The sequence below is a fragment of the Vipera berus genome, assembly GCF_964194415.1.
Source record: "Vipera berus genome assembly, chromosome: 1".
In the NCBI taxonomy this organism is placed as follows: domain Eukaryota; kingdom Metazoa; phylum Chordata; class Lepidosauria; order Squamata; family Viperidae; genus Vipera; species Vipera berus.
The window spans coordinates 155,817,075-155,838,337 of record NC_138202.1 but is presented as its reverse complement, the minus strand read 5'-3'; the positions used below and the strand labels follow the sequence as shown (position 1 = coordinate 155,838,337).

The 21,263-nt window shown below is 38.2% G+C and overlaps 1 protein-coding gene across 1 annotated transcript in view; it reads left to right on the top strand.

The window, feature by feature from the left end:
* Nucleotides 1-15,768, top strand: part of LOC308674776 (sodium channel protein type 2 subunit alpha-like) — a gene marked incomplete at both ends in the record, with an annotated part of 59,127 nt that extends 43,359 nt beyond the window's left edge. The window contains 8 exons of the mRNA XM_081339511.1: nucleotides 1,756-1,929; nucleotides 4,540-4,662; nucleotides 8,444-8,713; nucleotides 9,407-9,460; nucleotides 10,694-10,835; nucleotides 13,087-13,187; nucleotides 13,357-13,627; nucleotides 14,597-15,768. Coding sequence (XP_081195637.1) covers nucleotides 1,756-1,929; nucleotides 4,540-4,662; nucleotides 8,444-8,713; nucleotides 9,407-9,460; nucleotides 10,694-10,835; nucleotides 13,087-13,187; nucleotides 13,357-13,627; nucleotides 14,597-15,768 — 2,307 coding nt within the window. The remainder of the gene's footprint in view (nucleotides 1-1,755; nucleotides 1,930-4,539; nucleotides 4,663-8,443; nucleotides 8,714-9,406; nucleotides 9,461-10,693; nucleotides 10,836-13,086; nucleotides 13,188-13,356; nucleotides 13,628-14,596) is intronic.
* Nucleotides 15,769-21,263: the final 5,495 nt, after the last annotated feature.

Here is a 21,263-nt window from a genome sequence, read left to right as displayed (position 1 = left end):
ATGCAAGGGATCAGACTCTTTAACACTGTTCAATTCTGAAAATATAAAATGTTTGTTAAAATCTTGTGCTGTGGTACATTGAACATAAAATGTCAATTATGATTAGTTTGACATCTATGGGGAGTTTGCATATATATATATGTGTGTGTAAAATATGGGATATAAGAATGCTATATATGGGCTTAAAATCTTCTCAACCACCAGATGGCAATGAAGAGTTTCAGAAAACTTTGCTTCTTTTTCCACACTGTCTCCCATCTCTTTGGATTTCTGCATCATGTATATAATAGCCATTTATATAAGGCAGTTTGTTAAGTGCATATGATAGGCTGATCCAGGTAGAGCTCATTAATGAGCTTCACCTGGGGTGCCAAACTTAGGACAATAGCTCTACAGTAGGCAGGCAGAATATGCCTGCCCAGTCTGGTATAAATCATCACACACTGGGAAAGCAGAAGTTGCTCTGAATGAAGCTAGCAGAATTATTACCAGATGCCTTAAACCTATCCCTCTAGATAAGATCTACAACTTAGCCGGCATTGCCCAGCCTGCCGTTTACAGAGAAGCAGCAGCATACAGAAAGAGGCTTAAATCATCCGTAACTAGACAACACCCTCTTTATGGCCTACAAGCAGTTCATCATTAAAATCCAGGAAAAGCTTCCTTAGGTTGACAGAATTTGAAAGCAGAGTGGATCTAGGGAAAGCTACAAAGAACAAGCACTAGACGGAGCCAACAGAGGAACTGGCACCTGGGTCTGACGAAAGCTGGCAAGCATAAAAATCGTTGCACGGGTACAAGAAGATCCAGAGGCACTCTACAAATGGAGCTCTTCGGTGGCTTCTGCCCTTTGCGACTGTGGTGACATGCAGACAACAACACTTACGTATACCTGCTCTTTGTGTCCTGATCAGTGTATACTTGAGGACCTCGCGGCAGCGTGACAGAACACAATATGACTATTAACACATACCACCACCACGCTGCTATTCAAGAAAATGTAGAAAAGAACCCTTTTCTTAATGCAAAGATGGAAGGGAAAAATAGAATAACCTTGAATCCCCCACCTTAAGGGAAAAAGGTTTTTTTTCCCCCTTAAAAATTTATGGGGTGGCAAACACTTTTTCAGTAACGTACCTGTTTGGCCAACATTATAAACCTGTAACCATACTGATTTTTTTTTTAAAAAAAATAGAAATAGAAACAAGTGTGCAAAAGAAATCTCTTTATTACTGATTGTTAAGATGGGTAGGGGAGAATGAGAGGAATGAGTTATTACATTAGAGGAGGCGAGATAGAAAAGAAACAAGCCGGATAGACAGATAAGAGTAGGTAAATGGCAACAAAGATGGGAAGGCCCCAAAGCAACTGGGGCAAAAAGGTTTATCCTGTTGACTTTGAAATATAGGGAACTATTTTATAATGGGGCAAATAAGTGTGATTCATAAGTAGGGCCTTTGAAGTAGTAAACATTGTGCTATTTTAAAAAGCACCAGAAATATTCCTGATGGAATAACAAAATACAACTATCCAAAATATAATTGAGATACAAACTAATGCAAAACAAATCTGTGAAATATCTAATACAGTATGGACGGAGGTGTTTTCTTTTTTATTTTCTTTCCTTCCTTCCTTCCTTCCTTCCTTCCTTCCTTCCTTCCTTCCTTCCTTCCTCCTTCCTCTCTCTTTTTTTCCTCTTACATCTTTAATCCTTTGCCTTTATGACCTTACTTGTAGTAGTATTTTAATTCATAGGCTTTCGAAGACATATATATTGAGCAGCGCAAAACTATCAAGATTGTACTGGAATACGCAGACAAGGTCTTCACCTACATCTTTATTTTAGAAATGCTTCTAAAATGGGTGGCTTACGGCTTTCAAGCCTATTTCACCAATGCCTGGTGCTGGCTGGATTTCATGATTGTAGATGTAAGTCCTGATTTCATTTACTTACCTTAATACCTTAGTCTGAAGCTAACAGTGCAGCATGTGATTGTGCCTGACATCAGAGCAATCACAATGGTCTCCATAATCTTAACATTTTAAAAAAAATATTAATAGTTTTATTTTAAAAGAGAAATTCTTGAAAACTTGTGAGATTGTCATGTTTGGCACGAGTGTTGTATTCTCACGTAGTGTCTCCTGATATTTTCTGTGTTACGGGGGGGGGGATGCTTTGAGTCAATGTTGACTCCTGGTGATTGCCTGAACAAGTCCCTGCAGTTGTTTTGGCAAGATTTTGGAAGTGGTTTTACCCTTGCCTCTTTCCCAAGGCTGAGAGAGAATGAGTAACCTTAAGATTGGGGATGATTATTAATTTTATTATTACATTGAATTTTTTGTTTGGTTTGTATATAAACATTTCATACTGCCTGGCAACTGAAAATAATGCTGACTCTTTAGAGCAGAGAGGTAAAAGTTTCCCTTTTCAGTCTTGCTAGGGCACAGTGCTCATCTCCCTTTCTTGGCCAAGGGAGCCAAGACATTTTCTGTGGTCATGTGGCCAGCATGGCTATACTGTGCGCCAGCAGTTTCCCACTGAAGTGGTACCTATTAATCTACTCCAGGGGTGTCAAACTCAATTTCATTGAGGGCCGCATCAGCATTGCGGTTGCCCTCAGGGGGCCGGGTGGGTATGGCCAGGGTGGGCGTGGCCTACTGGGTGGGCGTGGCTAGAGTGCGTATGGCCTACTGGGTGGGCGTGGCCAGCTCTACATCGTTCACAGCAAGGGTGCCTATGGGGGCCTGGGCAGGAGTGGGGCAGATCTGAGGGTCTCTGGCAGAAGGAGGGTCTCTGGGCCAGGGCCAAGGTAATGGGGGCCGTTCCCTCACCGTTTCCAGGATGGCTTCGCGGGCCACATGAAACCACTTCGCGGGCCGGATCTGGCCCCCGGGCCTTGTGTTTGACATGTCTGATCTACTCGCATTTGCATACTTTCAAACTGCTAGTTGGGCAGGAACTGGGGCAGAAACCGGAGCTCACTCTGTTGCACTGCATTCGGATCTCAAACCCGGGCTGACAGCTTTCCAGCTGTCAAGCTCAGCGTCTTTAACTGCTGGGCCATCACACTTCCTTCTTTAGAGCATTAACTTATTACATTGACCAATGAAAAAAAATTCACACGCTGCTAAGCATAAATACATATTGATATGGTAAACGTTTTATTTTACAAGGTGATAAGTTTATATTCCTTTAAAAAAAACACAAGAGGAACTTGTGGGCACAATGAAAATAGAAGATATTTAAGAGCCTGAAACCTTCTGTTGCATTTGCATACTTGCTAAAATGCAAAAGCTTGGGCCTATTTTGCCTACCTCATGAGACAGATGCAACAAACATCCAAAATTAGCAGGATTTTACATAACCCCTGAACTGCTCTTTGCCTTCCAAACTTGACTGCTGTTTTCAGGTGCCATAGAGAAAGTCGCTAATCATCAGTGGGGAAAAACATTCAGTTGCTGGCCTGGTCACCTTTACTCAAGGCATCACAATGTCTTGGCTCATATATAGCTCCAGCAAATATCAACTGCCATCAGGAAATTTGTTAGTAAAAAGTTAGAAGATTGATACAGCCACACTTCGTAACCATTCTCACAGATTTCTCAGTTTTAGGTTTCAAAGCAAGGAAGAATAAATTTTCTTTTTCTGACCTCTTTAATCTTTATGTTGTATCTAGTTGATCATGGCCTTGTGCATGAAATTGAGAAATCTTATCTCCCATAGCCTATATTTTATTGCCTATATTAAAAAGCGGCCTTCTTTGCGCTCCCTGTTGAAATCGCAGATTTGAAGTATCTGTGACTACAGTTGATATTTCAGTGATCTTATTTTGTGCCTCTTGATTTTGCATCAGGGGTTCCCTATGGGCTACCTACTCCTTCCATTTGCGCTCAGGACTCTTTCTCCTGTATTTGATACTTATTCATTTCTCTTCACTTGGGTATTCAAGCCAATATAGATGCAGCAATCAGAACACTTTTAGATCTAAAACCTGAATTCTGTGACCAGCAATTGTGGTTTTAGATCTTCATTAGTAAAAGCCTGCCATTAGTGAGAGTAGAATAGGTGAGAAATTGTATCCTTTTTTCAGGCCTTAGTCCCCTGGAAAGGACATGATATGATAAGAAATGACAATTAATGTGTAAAAACAGTCTAGTCTAGAACACTTAATGCAATAACTTTGCTTAAGAAGACTACAGTTCTATAGGCAGGACTTTTTTTGTCATAGAACGCCCAGAACGGAGTTCCGGCACCTTTTTTGGATGGAACCTTGTAGGGTAGGCAAGGTGGGTTGTATGACATGTGTGAGTTCCGGCACCTTTTTCTTTTACAAAAAAAGCACTGTCTATAGGTATCCTGCCTTGAATTCCACCAGTGTAAAAAGCAGAATCTAAATATAGGTTACTTTGAGGTGGTAACCCATCTGGTAATTTATTTATTTTTGTAGTTATGTTTTCAAACATAATACCATAACTTTTCTTCAGCAACTCTTCAGTGACATGATTTTGATAATGGTATTGCTTCTTATTTTTGAACAGGTTTCCTTAGTAAGTTTAGTTGCCAACGCCTTGAACTATTCTGAACTTGGTCCTATTAAATCACTTCGCACCCTGAGAGCTTTGAGACCTTTAAGGGCCTTATCCCGCTTTGAAGGAATGAGGGTAAGTAAGACCAACATTATTGGTAACAAGCTATTCCATAGATGCAGACTCATTGGGGATTTCTGTAGAGTATTTGCTGGGTGAAGTTATCTGCTGTTTGGCTTTTCCACTATTAGAAACATTCCCTGTAACAGGGATAAAGATTTGCAGAGAAGGTTATCATAGCCACAGTCATTCTGGCAAATAGTTTTACAGCCAAGTGTATTGTTCTTTTAATGCTATCTGTAGAACCATTTGAGAACCACCTTGTGCAAAATTGCAACATAAGGCGACGTAAATTAATCCTAGAGCAGATTGCTTTGCTTTGTTTATTGCCAAACTAGCTGTAATTTAAAAAGCAAAACGAAGTGTGTGAAAAACGAGTGCTTTATAGACTTATTCAAATTAAAAATAAGATGTAAATCCTGACAGTTAAGATAGGTTGAAAATATATACCTTAAAATAAATTAGATTAAATTTTATATTTGATGAAAAATCTTACATATAAGAAAGGTGACCAAGTGCAACATAGAAGAAGCACCCAGCAGTAACAATGAAGGGGGTGCCCCAAACCCACTAAGTGGGTTGCCTTCTGTTTCTCATTTCTTTTCACAAAACCACAACCTTGGGCTGACCTACTCTCCAGATGCCTTCCCAGGGCAGACAAAATCATGATGTGCAGATAATCCTCGACTTACAGTTACGGTAGGAACCAGAGTTACCATTGCTAAGCAAGGCTGTTAAGTGAATAACACCTGATTTTATGGCCTTTTTGCTGTGGTTGTTAAATCACTGCAGTTGTTCAGCAAATCATGTGGTTGTTAAGCAAATCCAACTTCCCCCATTGACTTTGCTTGTCGGAAGGTGACTGAAAAGGTTGCAGATGGCCAACACTTGATCCCAGGACATTGCAAGTGTTGCAAATACATGCCAGTGACCGAGTTCCTGAACTCTGATCACATGACTCTGGGGAATCCTGGGATGGTCATGTGAGGACCGGTTGTAAGTCACTTTTTTCAATGCCGCTGTAACTTCAAATGTTGCTAAATTAATAGGTGTAAGTCGTGGACTACCTATACGGCAGCCTTTAATTCAGAGTCAGGCTGGATAGAGCTTTATAACTAACAACTAACATACAGGTAATTCTCGAATTACGCATGTAATGGAGCCTGCCAATTACATTCGTAACCTGAGGATTCGCTGGAGTGAATGTGAAATGAATGTGAAAATTCCTTGCTTTCGCCCACACATTTGCTAATCGAATGCACGGGTCGTTAAGTGCACATGAGGTATCTCAGAGTGGGGAAGGCCATGGGAGATCTAGTGATGGAACAGCCCACCTGCTTAAGACCACCCAAGGCCTCCCCCGACCCACTGAGATACCTCATTCTCTCCACAATTGCTTCCCCTCCCCCAATCCTGTTGCGCTGGGTCTCCACAGTCACTGGGCCTAGGGAGACTCACCTTGCAAAGATCTAGCAAGCTGTTTCCTTTCCAGCCGTTCTGCCGTGGTTTCTTTGCCTGCTCCTGTCACACCAAAAGCGGAGCAGGGAGAGGGGGATGAGCGAGCCCTCAGCTTCTCTGACTCACTGAGGCTGCCTGCTGCTTCTGGAGCGGTGCGCAGCTTCGTTGAGTTTCCCCCAAAGGCTTCCAGTCTCGGTGCAAAAAGCATTTGCAAGCTGAGGCTTAGGGGCAGCGAAATCTCATTGCTTCGAGCCTCCCGTTGGCTTGCAAACGTTTTTCATGCAGAGACCAGAAGCTTCTGTGGGCCATGATCTCATGGGACTTCAGGCCTTCATCCACTTTTGCAGAGAATGGGAGCCTGAAGGCCTGTCAGATCATGGGCCCCCAGAAGCTTCCAGTCTCTGCCCGAAAAACCTTTACAAGCCAACGGGAGGCTTGAAGCAACGTGATGTCATCTTTTTGCGGTGAGACTGGAAGCCTTTGGGTAGACTCATTGAGACTGCCTGCCACTCCAGAAGCGGCAGGCAGCCTCGTGAATCAGGGAAGCCAAGCAGGGCACGCTCGTCCCGTTCTCCCTCTGCTCTCACCGCTCCACTTTTGGAGTGCCAGGAGCAGGCAAAGAAACCGTGCCAGGGAGGCTGGGGTGGAGATACCTCGCTAGATCTTTGCAAGGCCCAGTGCTTGTGGAGACCTGGCCGAGGCAGAGCGAATACTGCAAGGCCTCCACGGTCCTTCACAAGGGTGAACGACTGCTGTAGTGCTACAACATTCATAATCTCGGGACTGTGTCATGAGAACCTGGGGAGGTTATGTTGTAACTTCGAAAGGTCACTAAGTGAATTGTTGTAACTCGAGGATTACTTGTACTGAGCTGCTTGTGAAAGCTTATTGGCAAGCATTGCAACAACTGTGAATACACAGCATTCTGCAGTAATAGGTTTTCTGTGCTACCAATTTGACGGCCACATTTCGAACCCATTGTAGCTTCCCAGTTGTCTTTGAAGGCAGCTCCTCTCTTTACAATAATTCAACTCTCTGAAAAGTATGTGAATAACACCACAGAGTCTTTCTGGTTGATTGGCTTTTATAAGTAGAAATAAGATTGAGAAGGTTTCTTTGATTATGTGGACATATGTGGATTGATATATATAAACTGATATTCCGTTTGTTCGATTGGTACATTTTTGTTAATAAAATAGCTGGATTGAGTTGAAAGGGCGTTGTATTGCAAATTAAAGTGAAGCTATTGCTGATACTTTGTTTGCGCAAAAATCAAGTTGCCCATAAAAAAAACAAATATCCAAGACTGCATCAGAACACTGACTTTATTATTAGGTCAGTTCAGAAAGCTACACAAATGTGCAAAATATCAGAAAATCTTAAGCATGATATTTTTACTTACATTTGTTTCATTGTTTCCTTAATATTTGAAGATTTCATCGTTTACCTAGTCTTAGTCTGGGGGGAAAAACAACAACCAGTTTTCTTCTTAGTCTGCAGTCCTTTATTTGCCCGTAGCCATCCCATCCCTCTGACTTTGGCCCATGTTCATTTTGCTTTCTGGTTTGTCTTCATTGTACTGTATTATTATACCTGCCCTTCACCACATCTTCATTATTTTGTTTTGAAGATGATGTTGCTATTTATAAGCTGAAATCATAAGTACCTGGTACAAGCCACAGCAATAAAAGATTACGAAACCTGTCTCCCAGTGCAAATCCCACCATGCCTTCTATATGCATCAGGATGTCAGGATGAATATTTCATTATTCCACCCACCACTCCTTTGCCTTACCAATGCATTTGGCTCCGACGAATTCCCCTTTCACAGCAAAACTTGCATACTCTTGAAAAATCAGTCCAAATATGTCAAATAGAATCATTATAAATTGTCAATCCCTGAAATTCCAGAGGTTCTTTTAAAAAAACAACAACAACCACCCTATACAATAATTGTGGAAACATAATATTTAAGATTTTTCTGTTTTTATATTCCTGAGATTTCTTTGGTGCTACTGACAGAGAAGAGCAGTTCTTACTAGCTGCTGCTTTTTGGTGGCCCACATCAGCATAATGTGATGTTTGTTATGCGAATGTTCCTAGTGAATTGTCTATGATTAGTTTTATATATTTAAATTTCAGGAAATGTCTCCACATTGGTCTAACTCCTCTTTTTCTTTTTCATCGTTTTTGTAAATTTTGGATAGCAACTCATGCATCTGATGTGCATCTGAGTCCTCTTTGTGTTGGGACAAATGTATTTAATCTTTCAGGTGCCATAAAACTGTTGGATATAGACCGACAACCTTTTGCACCATTTTTGTTTCCCTGTCTCCAGGTGGTGGTGAATGCCCTGATAGGAGCCATACCCTCAATTATGAATGTGCTTCTTGTTTGTCTTATATTCTGGCTAATTTTCAGCATCATGGGTGTAAATCTGTTTGCTGGCACATTCTTTGAATGTGTTAATAAAACAGATGGAGTAAGGATTTCACATTTAATCGTTCCGTTTAAAAATGTCTGTGAGACTTTAGAATATGCCAGATGGAGAAATGTTAGAGTCAACTTTGACAATGTTGGAGCTGGATATCTCTCTCTTCTTCAGATTGTAAGTAACTATCACTTTGATACTAGTAATAACTTTCCATCTATACTAGGTTTCATAGGAAAAATGGAAACAAATGGAGGCATTAGCCAAACCTTATCAGTTGATATCCCTATTTTCCAAGCAAGCAATATTTAGCATATAGGAACAACATATCAACAGAGCATTTTGTTTGGCAGAGTTTTTGCTGTACCTTCACCATTTTTCATTTTTGTCAAATGAAAGCCATTGAACTGATCCAGCTCAGTAAATTCAGTGACTTGCGTAACATAGCCATGACTCACCATTTCAGTTCTTCCATTCTAACATATTTATGCTTTGCTTCAACATCATTCTTCTTTATGAAGGAAACGTGTGAAAATGAGTACTGGTTGTTAAAAATAAGGATAGTAAAGAACTATATGGAAAGTCCATACCAGCAATGCTAAATATATTGGCATTTGCATTAGTCACTATTGCTGGTCATCTTATGCAGGTATCAAATGCTAAGTTATAAAATTGTAGAAAATTTACTTGGCTTAAATTTACTTAAACTTAGTTCAGGGTCATTTGTATACTAGCACAGTTCTTTATTCTGAAGCTTTTCATTTCATTCAAAATACAGTAGGTGTTTTCATTTTGAAGTCTAGGTTGCATCCATTGTTCTGTTAATGGAACAGCATCCGCTATATATCAACACTGATACTTTTTTTATAGGCTACCTTTAAAGGATGGATGGAAATAATGTATGCTGCTGTTGATTCAACAGGAGTAAGTATAAGATGACAAATCTCCATGTGCTCATAATAAGTAGATTTTGCTTTGCTTTCAGATTATATAAAGGAACATTACCAAACTAATGTTACTGCTTTTAGTCAGATCCATTCAGTAGCCAGATGCTTTGAACATCTTTCTTGTACATCAAAGCTTTGGTGTCTAGATGTCAGAAGATAATCTGGAGTTTAGAAGGCTTAATTCGTTAGGACTAAGCAGCAGAAAGTTGACTTTTATCCTGGGTTATGAATTAGGAACAGCACCATCTCCTTAATTTTGCCTCGACTTTTACTTTTTTTCTTTGCTTCTCTGTTTTGGTAAGAATAACAAGACCTTCAGAGTAATTATTTGTCAGATACCTAAACCTACGTAGAGGAATGTTGCTTTTCTTTCCATGTTAGGAGGTGTCCCACTAATAGCCAAGAATACAAGATCATCATTCATTACTCATTGCTAAGAGACCTTTGAGTAGTTGTCATTCATCTCCCTCATTTCTCTCGGCATTTATAACAACATCGAGAAAGCGTGTGATACATGTGCTGAACTTTTCCTCACCGACAGAGGAGCCATTTTGTTTTCTTCAGAACTGCTTGGGACGTAGTTTGACCATCCTCTAATTCATCTAAAATGAATTCTCAGTCTTCTTCTCTCCAGTATTTACTATTGAAGAGAATAACATCAAGGAAGCTGATACCAGATTCTTCCATTATTGCAGCAGTGTATCCCACACTGCTCCATTTATAGAAGTATGTTATCCAGGTGGACCTCTTTCACGTTGGCTTGCTGCTTCTAATGTGTTTTCCTCCTAGCCCTCCTGGGAAATTAATGAAGGAAATAGATTTCAAGATATAATCATATATTCTGTATAGACTAGAGCCAGTTTGGCCTAGCAGTTAAGGCAGCAGCCTAAAAATCCAGAGACCAGAGGTTCTAGTCCTGCCTTAAATATGAAAGCTGGCTGGGTAACTTTGGGGCAGTCATTCTACCTTAACCCACGGCTATGACAAACTGGTCAGTCAATTCCTGTCACAACCAATGGATCAAGACTCAGTTGATCCAAAAAAAGTGGAAGCTGCATGTGTGAGAAAATGCTAGGAAGGAAAAAATAAATTCTGTACATTATTTCATTGTTCCTTTATGGTGATATTCAGCAAATATTTAGCATACAAATTCTTCATCATTCCTGAAAGCTCATTGGATAATATTTTGCCATGCCTCCTTATTTTATAGGTAGAAAAGCAACCACAGTATGAGTATAACTTGTATATGTATCTTTACTTTGTCGGATTCATTATATTTGGTTCATTCTTCACTTTGAATCTTTTCATTGGCGTCATCATTGATAATTTCAACCAACAAAAAAAGAAGATAAGTATTCATTAACATTTGTTAATTGTTTTTATTGGTTGTGTTTTTATAATGGATGATTTTAATGTTTTTCAATGTTTTTTATGTTGTAAGCTGCCCATAGCCATTGGATACAAGATGGGCAACAAATAAATTTCATAAATAAATAAAATTAAATAATTAGTTTTCACTTCAATATACTAATTGTTATAACGTCCTACAACATTGAGAAGGCTGTCCACAATTGGCATAATTGTTATAATGGAAGAATAAATTCTCATAGATATTTGTTGATATTATTTATCTTTTCATAGCTAACATTTTGGAATATTAAGTGGCAAAAATTCAATAGTCTAGTGTTCTTTTCAGTATTTGTAATGAAATAAAAAATGTATTCCATTTTATGTTGTTGCATAAAAAAGAATGGACAAGCACTTTTCAAGATTTTTAGAGAGCTCCTTTTCTCTCATCTCCCTTGTTGTTTTACATACAGCCCATTAAATGACTAAAAAAAGTCGAGTCTCTGATTACTACTTTTAAAATATTTATTTTTTAAAATTCTTAATTCTATTTTGGAATACAGCCATTTTATCCAACAAAATAAGACACTTTAAGATTTATACAAAATCCTCAGCTAAAAGTAATTTTACAATAGTAAACTTAACAATATAAACCTAAATCATATGGTAACAGATTAAGAAAGGTTAACAACTAAAGTTCCCAATATTAATTTTGCCTGCTACGCAGCAGCTAGATCCTAATGCTTTCATTAAACCAAAGTCCCCAACCCCCGGTCCTTGGACCAGTACCGGGCCGTGGCATGCCAGCAACTGGTCCGCACAAACAAGCAAAGGCCCATCCGTGGGATGCAGGCAGCACACAAAACCACGCTCCCTCCAGTCCTCAGAAAAATCTCTCTCCATGGAACCGGTCCCTGGTGCCCAAAAGGTTGGGGGACTCTGCATTAAGCCATCCACCACATTTAGCACACCTTATCCAGCTGGGACGCGGTGGCTCAGTGGGTTAGGATGCTGGGCTTGTTGATCAGATGGTCGGCAGTTTGGCGGGTCGAATCCCGAGTGCCGCGTAACAGAGTGAGCGCCTGTTACTCGTCCCAGCTTCTGCCAACCTAGCAGTTCAAAAGCACGTAAAAATGCAAGTAGAAAAATAGGGACCACTACGGTGGGAAGGTAACAGCGTTCCGTCCGCCTTTGGCGTCTAGTCATGCCGGCCACATGACCACGGAGACGTCCTCGGACAAGCGCTGGCTCTTCAGCTTTGAAACGGAGATGAGCACCAGCCCCTAGAGTTGGAAACGACTAGCACGCATGTGCAGGGGAACCTTTACCTTTATCCAGCTGGAATGGCCAGCAAATAGCAATAGCACTTAGACTTATATACCATTTCACAGTGCTCTATAGCCCTCTAACCAGTCTGCACAGTCAGCATATTGCCCCCAACAATCTGGGGCCTCATTTTACTTTAGCAACATATATTAGATTTTTGGCCCCCAGATAATTATTTTCTACAGCTGTACCGTGACTTAGAACAGTTCACTTGCTGACTATTCAGAGTTAACAGTGGCAATGAAAAAAGTGACTTACGACCATTTTTCACTTATGACCATTTTTTTACAACCGTTGCAGCATTCCCCCATGGTCACGTGATCAAAATTCAGATGCTGGGCAACTGACTCATATTTATGACAATTGCAGTATCCCAGGGTCATGTGATCACCTTTTGCAAACTTCTGGCAAGCTAAATCAATGGGGAAGCCATGTTACCACTGCAGTGATTCACTTAACAGAAATGTTGGGCTCAGTTATGGTTGTAAGTCGAGAACTATCTATACATTGAATTATTTGTGCCATTTTAATTCCATTATATCAATTTGGAAATATTTTTTGAAACTCGTTGCCATCACTTATTATTCTATCTATCGTGAATAATATAGTATATAGTATAGTATTTCTCCCGTTCTATGTTCTCTTATCTCCAGAATGTTTTATGAAAACATAATAACCATTAGTTGCAATAGAAATACATGAAAAATTCCACTGTTCCACATTCCTTCATTTGGAGAATTTTTCATAGCTTTGTTTTAGCTGGTTAGTAGAATTTCAAGGGAAGAACTTGCCTTCTTATCCTGTGATCGCTTAGTTTATTGAGGAAACTGTTAACCGATTTCTTTCAAAGCCTTTTTAAACTACCATATACAACTTTGTCCTTGTGAGGTAAATGGGTTATAACCATTTTGTTTTACTTTTTTTACTTAGGAGGTCAAGATATTTTTATGACAGAAGAACAAAAAAAATACTATAATGCCATGAAAAAATTGGGATCCAAAAAGCCACAGAAACCTATACCCAGGCCATCAGTAAGAATGCCTTGTTATTTATTTAACTGGCTAAAACAAATAGGGATAAAATACTTTGTTTAATTGAAATAAAAATGTATCCTTTTTATCAATAACTGAAAAAGTAACTTAATAAAATGATTTCCAATCCTTCAGGAAATAATAATAAATTGTTTTTTTTCTCTTTTAGAATAAAATACAAGGCTTTGTTTTTGATTGTGTAACCAAACAAGCCTTTGACATCGGCATCATGATTCTTATCTGTCTTAACATGCTCACTATGATGGTGGAAACAGCTGACCAGGACCCTTCCGTAGAAGATATTTTATATTGGATTAATTTGATTTTCATTGTCATTTTTACTGCGGAGTGTCTCCTGAAATTGATTGCTCTCCGTTACTATTATTTCACTATTGGCTGGAATATATTTGATTTTGTGGTTGTCATATTCTCCATTGTAGGTAAGAAACTTTTGAAGTAAAATCAGACTAAATTGTCTTTTGAATATTCTGGACATTTGGTATAAATTACTAAGCACTGCTGATGACATACCCGGTATTCTTGGCTTCACATTTTACAAAGCCTGTTTGTATTACTGTATTAATTTGTGTATGATAAATTGTTAAAAGCATTATATTACCTCAGAGATCATAGAAAGCACTTTCATGTGATTTCACGTACAGATGAAAAACACTATTCTTAGTGCAAGTCATAATTAATTGGTGAATTTATTGGATGCTCCCTGAGATAGCTTTTATCCTTTGTTTTCTTTGAGTAAACAAATATATTTATTCAGTTATATTATGAAAACACACACTTTAATATTCAGATTTCTAAGAAATTATCACAAATAGACTGTAATAAAATGCTAGAATTTTTTCTTTTTTAACCATAGAAAAAAAGGTTAAAATTTTTAAATAGTTAATATGTCAGAAAAGAGCCTGTATTAAATAAGTAGATAACTATAATTTACTTAATTACAATAATCCTAAAATTATAATTAGAACCTTCCTGTTTTAAACATGGAAGCCTCTTTCCTCAGGATCTTACTTAAAGACCAAACACAATTCTAAGCTCTCAGAATTCATGGATCTCTGTGCAAAACTCTGAATAAAAATGAGTTGCATATGTCGTATGCTGTGCACAAAAAATGTTTTGTTTTCTGATAGTTCTCCCACTTTTGCTAAAAAAAAATGATTCATTTTTGTGCACAGGATACGTTGACTTAGTGTCCTATTCCTGTTTTCTCAGTCATATGACTTAGAAAAGAGGGATAGAGCCAATTTCAGATAAAAGAAGTCATAAGGATGTTATTTCATCCTAATTTAAAGTTATGGTAATAATACACTCCTGATTTAAAGTTACAATAATATATAATAAATGTATGAAAATATAACTACAATTTTAACTCGTAGTGATTTTTTTTGTAGGTATGTGCCTGTCACAGATCATTGAGAAATATTTTGTATCCCCCACCTTGTTTCGAGTGGTCCGACTTGCCAGGATAGGTCGAGTCCTGCGTCTAATCAAGGGGGCAAAGGGGATCCGCACCCTGCTTTTTGCCTTGATGATGTCTCTCCCTGCCTTGTTCAACATTGGTCTCCTCCTTTTCCTGGTCATGTTCATCTATGCCATATTTGGAATGTCCCAATTTGCCTATGTTAAAAGAGAAGCTGGGATCGACGACATGTTCAATTTTGAAACGTTTGCTAACAGCATGATCTGTCTGTTTCAAATTACCACTTCTGGTGGTTGGAATGCACTGCTGCTTCCCATTCTCAACAAGGAGCCAGACTGTGACCCTAAAAGGGTTCATCCGGGAAGTTCTGTCGAAGGAGACTGTGGCAACCCTTCGGTTGGGATTTTCTTCTTCGTCAGCTACATTATCATCTCATTTTTAGTTGTAGTGAACATGTACATTGCTGTCATTTTGGAGAACTTCAGCGTGGCTACTGAAGAAAGTGCTGAACCGCTAGGGGAAGATGATTTTGAGATGTTCTATGAGGTCTGGGAAAAGTTTGATCCAGGTGCAACACAGTTTATAGAGCTCAGCAAACTCTTTGATTTTGCTGCCTCACTAGAGCCCCCTCTGCTAGTACCAAAACCAAACAAAGTTCAGCTAACTGCAATGGACCTGCCCATAGTGAGTGGTGACAGAATTCACTGCCTGGATATCTTATTTGCCTTTACAAAGCGTGTTCTGGGTGAAAGCGATGAAATGGACGCCCTTCGTGTGCAAATGGAAGATCGGTTCATGGCTGCTAATCCCTCAAAAGTCTCCTATGAACCAATTACAACTACCCTGAAACGGAAACTTGAGGAGGAATCAGCTAAGGTTATTCAGAGAGCCTTTAGGCATTATCGCCTAAGGAAACCGGTGTGCAATACATCATACTTATATAGGGATGGGGATGTTTTTCCTCCCAAAACTGAAATGGCTTTTGATAAATTAAGTTTGAGCTTAGCTCTGGAAAAGACAGAAAGAAGCTCCTCCACAACTTCACCTCCTTCCTATGAGAGTGTAACAAAACCAGACAAATATGAACAAGAAAAGTCAGAAAAAGAAGAAAAAGGTAAAGATGACAAGGATTACAGAAATTAACCCTGAAGCAGACCTATAATTCTGTCTACACCAAATTGTTTTCAGCATGAGAAAAGTAGTACTGATACTAACAGGAATCTTGCTGAAAGCTTATGCCAAACTACCGTTTCTACTATATCAAAATAATATATTCATGCATCCAAGGTACTTGTAATTTTATTGTTGACTGCATAGTATGGTAACAGACTTATGAGGACAAAATCAATTCTTCTTACCAGCTTGCACAGATGAAGAGGATTCACAAAATTACTATAGGCTGTAAGAATGCATTAGCATTTGTGTGCGTGCGTGCGTGCGTGTGTGTGTTAACAACAACCAAAAATTATTCCCTTGCTGCAATAATTGTATCCGATGTGTGCATCTCAATTGCCATTTACTTCACGTTTGACAAAATCGTTAGTGCGATTGTACTTCTGTTCACAAATCATTGTTTGTGATGATGTCCAGCAACAGAATTGATTTTTCAAATACATTTATATATGCATACATACATATATATTTAACTTTATTACTTATCATAAAGATAGGATCATTGGGGAACTTAACCATTGTAGGCTTAAAACTTTCGTCAGACATTTGTAGGCTTGTCCAAAGTTATCTGCAAGATCCTTCAGTCCTGCAAATTTCACCCTGAAAAAAAAAAATATTGTCCAGCTTTGTTTACTAAAACCGAGCCCAGAATAGAAACGAGGGGACTGGAGTTCCTCCCCCATCACTGTGCAAGGTCAGCCAGCAGCTTGACCTACCAATCTTCTTTATTGGCTGTTGCCGATTCCAGAATTTATTTGCAGTTTATCACTGTTCACGCCATTGGCTGTTTGAATTTAGCTGACATCTGCTCAACTTTAAAGACACTGATAGCTTCTTTAAGAATATACAGTAGGCTGCTGTCTGGCACAACTTGAATACTAAATGTAGCTTCGTGGGATTTTCCTTTCCAAAACAGTCTGAATTAGCTGCTACTTGGGCTATCAATTCTGACTTTTTTAAATAGATGGTTTTTCATGTTTTGGCAATACATACATATATTCATATTTTAGAAGAGGAATGTGTTCAGAGGTGATACTTCCTTAGGGTAAAAAGTCTTGAATCCTGTGAGATATGGTACATAAGAATGCAAAAGCTAAATGAATTTTGCATTCTCATATGTATTCTCCTCTAACTACTACTACATGGGGGGGAAAAACTATTAAAATAATCAAAAATGAAATGCACATATTCTAAAATGCAGTACTATAGCATACAATGTATGCATTGCATTTGATGGTAAGACTAGCTTTTACCATTCGTTCATGGATTCACTGATTGATATGATTCATTCATTCATTCATTCATTCATTCTAAAATTATATGACAACTACAATAGGGTCCAGTAACTTAAATACTTATGATGGCATTTTGTGAGCTGTCCCAAGTCTCTAGCGCATTAGGTATCCCTTGAATTTATTTGCCCAGTTAGTTTACTGTTATTTTCAAACATGTACAGATAACAGATTTGCATGAAGGCATACTCTACTTCTTACCCCTTGCATGATGGAGAAGTAAGCAACTACCAGTAACAAGGAGCCATGACTTGTCCAAATTTCAGGGTTGCATAAGTTTGTAATTTTTACCTATTTATGCTATATAATACAAGAAAAGTTTCTATACAGTTTATAATGTATAGGTAAACTGAATCAAATAACATGTTGACTTTTCTTCTTTTATTGTGAATGTTCATATTTGAATTAGTATATTTCACAGTTTCTTTTATGTGGATCATAATTGTTGTTACTGTTTTTTTATTTATGTTTAAGCCATCTACAGCCTTCTAGAGTGGGCAGCCATAGCAATCTAATAAATTAAGTGAAATAAACCAAAATAATTATACATTTGGCTTATTTAAATATGTCATTTCTTTTTTCTTGCAAACTAGCTCTAGAATTACTGGATATAAGCCTAGCTCTCAAAAGATTAGTGAATAATTATCATCACTATTTGAAAGATAATTGTTCAACACATCTACAGCTGCAAAGGTTCTAGGTTAATTTCTTAAATATTTTTATAGATTGAAAATGCCCACTCAATAAACAGTGCCCTTGTGCCTAGAAAAAGGGCAAATGTCAGGAACTGCCTTAGGAAAGGTAGTCCACTTAACTTTCTCACATAGGAGGAAGGAAAACTTTCTTCCCGTGACACATGTGGAAGCTTTTAAAAAATAATCGAGATTTTTGGAAAATACTGTTTAACCTCTGCGGATCTGGTAAATTATACAGTTGTTGAATGCTCATTACTGTAGTTGGGTGAAGTTTTTTTTTAAAAAAAAAAGATCACTTGATAGTTTTTTGTATACTCCTTGTCACTTTCAGATAAGAGCTTTGTCACCTTAGTTAGCTCAAAGGGGAAACATAGAGAAAATCCTAAATTAATTGAACGTGCCATGCTTGGAATTGGGGCTGATGTGTATAATTTAGTAAAGTTCTACAAATTATTCTGATTAGAGTGATTTGGATTTTATTTACAGGATCTAGATCTTTTGGCCCAGAATACCTTTGTTGATAGGGGAAAACGTGTGTCTGAAGCTGAAAGAAACTAGTTGAAGAGATATTCTATTTATATTTGATGCTTCATATAACTACTGTATAATTTTTACTAATTATTCTATGACTTGTAACATTACTGTACTAACAAAATGTACTATGAACATTGTAATTGGGTTAAAATATAAATGCATAAAACTTTTTATAAAAGCATATTTTATATTATTTTTAAATCACTTTGATTTGTCAGCTTGCAGTTGATATGTTTTATTTATTTATTTGAACCGTTATTTTATAATACATTTTAACACGCCAATGGGGGTGGGGGGAGACGATCAGATTGTTATTGCTATATTTTGTGTCTGTGCCTAGCAGTTTCAGTTAGAAAAAGGGAAGAAATCTGAATGTGAAGTAATTGCAGATGTGTGATTTGCCTGTGAAAGGAGAGCTTTGGGTCTGTGATTTAATGAATGCTTGATTCTCATAGTACTTGCACAAACATTTGGGTCTTAAATTTCACTACTGCTACATCTGCTGCAGCATTCTTCTTGATCTGTACTGCATTTAGATACATCATAACTATAACTTGGTCCCCAGAGGCTGACTAAGTGTCCTCTTTCTGTAAGAACAAAATAGCAAAATGAAAACCAATGTATCTGGGCATCTTTCTTTTGTCTGTTTCTTACAGAGGAATGAAGTAAACCTATTCTTTTACTTTGGCTACTGACTAATAATATATATTGATGAATTGCATGTAGAAGAATATTTTAGCATAAAGAATTATAAACCATCTTACTAACAAGCCAAAAGAATAAAGCTGATAATTTTTATCATGGATTAATTTTGTGCTTCTTTTACTTTAAAATTTCATTAAAGTAAAATAATGTTTCAGGATGGGGGACAGGATTTTAAATGGTGAAAACACACCAAAATAAGATCCAGTTGTTTACCCAGTTGGGCCCAGCTACATCAATAGATACCAAAGATTCACATTTCTTAAAGAGTCAGCTCGGGACTGAACTGTGGGTCAATAGCACCAGTTTGTAGAGAAATAGTACAAGAACAATGCAGACACTATTGCTCTTATATAAATCCAGCTGTGGTTTACTATGCCATTGTGACCATTTTCACCCAGCTAGTACCAATGTTTTCACTTGTAATGTCTGTATTAGCGTGGAAGAAATAATTACAGCTTCTCAAACTATCACATAGAAACCATCTTGATCCAGAGATTAAGCTAAATTTTAAAGCCAAGGTAACATCAAAGCAAGATAATGTAACAATATCCAGATCTAGTATTCTTTCTTCAGGGGAGGATCAACCAGTCTCCTCCATGCTTCATTTTTGGTAAGCAATAAGGACATCCTGAAGCTTTCCTTTGGAAGGCTTGATTTAGCACATTACTAATCTTTGGGTGTTTATTTTTATTTATATGATGAATTTGTGAGTTTGTACCTCCAAGGAGATCTTTATACATTCTCTAATATTCCCAGGAAAAATAATCTCTCATCTTTTTCCATTAATACTGAAGTATGTCTTTCCTGAATTCAGCTAATCTCCTACAATGTCCTGATAATGTCAAATATTGTTACCCTGGTATGAGGCTTTTATCTAGTTTTTTAGAGTGTTATGATCCCATGTATCATCTCTGGAACCTTTATATGCAATTAATGTTCTTAATCATTGGTATCAAACCCTTCACATTAATTTGCCAGCAAAGAATTCATTTATTTACCTGCTTTTTCCTGGATTTGCTAGATAAATCATAATGCTGAATTTTCTACTGCCCTATTCCAAAGTATGGCCCCATCCTCACTAGCCAACCCATGTCCGTTCCAGTTGTTCTGTGGCAGTCTGGTAATTCATTATCTGTGCTCTTGCCTAAGGAAATAAACTGCAATCCATGAAACAAAGCAAAATAAAACCATATACAGTATTTTGGGATAAAATTATGAAGCTTGACATATTTGGAAACTAAACAATTATATTGCTCCCAGTAATTAAAATGTATTTCAGAAGACAGGAGTGACAAATAGGTCCTCCAACTTTTTAATCCAATCAAGGAGAACATTCTTATGAATGTCACAAATAATGGTGAATGTGATTTTTGGCAAGGTCTTTATTCAAAAATGTAAAATAAAATGTAGCCTTACAGCAATCACACAAGTTAACTGTGACTTGTGGAAGGTAATTGATTTGATACCTATGCTGCCAGTGGATCAAGCTGAAGATCTCTTAAAGGATTTTTGTTTTAAGGACAAAACCTAGATGTATTCTTCCTTTTCATCTTGAAATATGCACTGTTTCACATAGATCAACATATATTCCAAGGCACATCTAACAGCAATCCTCCAAATGGACAGCAGTAGCCATGAAATTTGTGAGGTGGTGACACACAGCTATGCCTTCTTCCAACCTGCCTTGTTCCCACACAAGCATCAGCCTTTCTTTAAAGCATTCCGACTGTAGTTCTGCTAGGCAACTACATAGGCTCAATCTTTCTCTATACTGTACGTTATATCAGGGCTTTTCAACCGGTGGTACGCGTGCCACTTGTGGTACATTAACGAGTGGCAGGTGGTACGCAGCCCTGCCTAGCCAAGTGTAGTGGGGGAGGGAAAGAGCCAGCGCAGGCAAGGACGTCCTCCAAGAGAGTCCTCTGGAGCTGCAGAGTGGCTGGGGTAAGGCAAAGGGTGAGAGAAAATGTTGGTTTTTTTCAAATTCTTCCTTCAGAAGGAGGTGGGCATGAGAAAGAGGGAGGGAAGGAAGCCCTGCCTTAGCACTTGGCCACCAGCAGCCCTGCCATTGATTTTGCTTGTCAAAAAGGTTGCAAAAGGGGAACACATGACCCTGGGACACTGTGACCATCATAAATATGAATCTGTTGCCAAGCATCCAAATATAAATCACATGATCCTGGGCATGCTGCAATGTGAAAAATGGTCATAAGTCATTTCAGTGCAATTAAAACTTTGA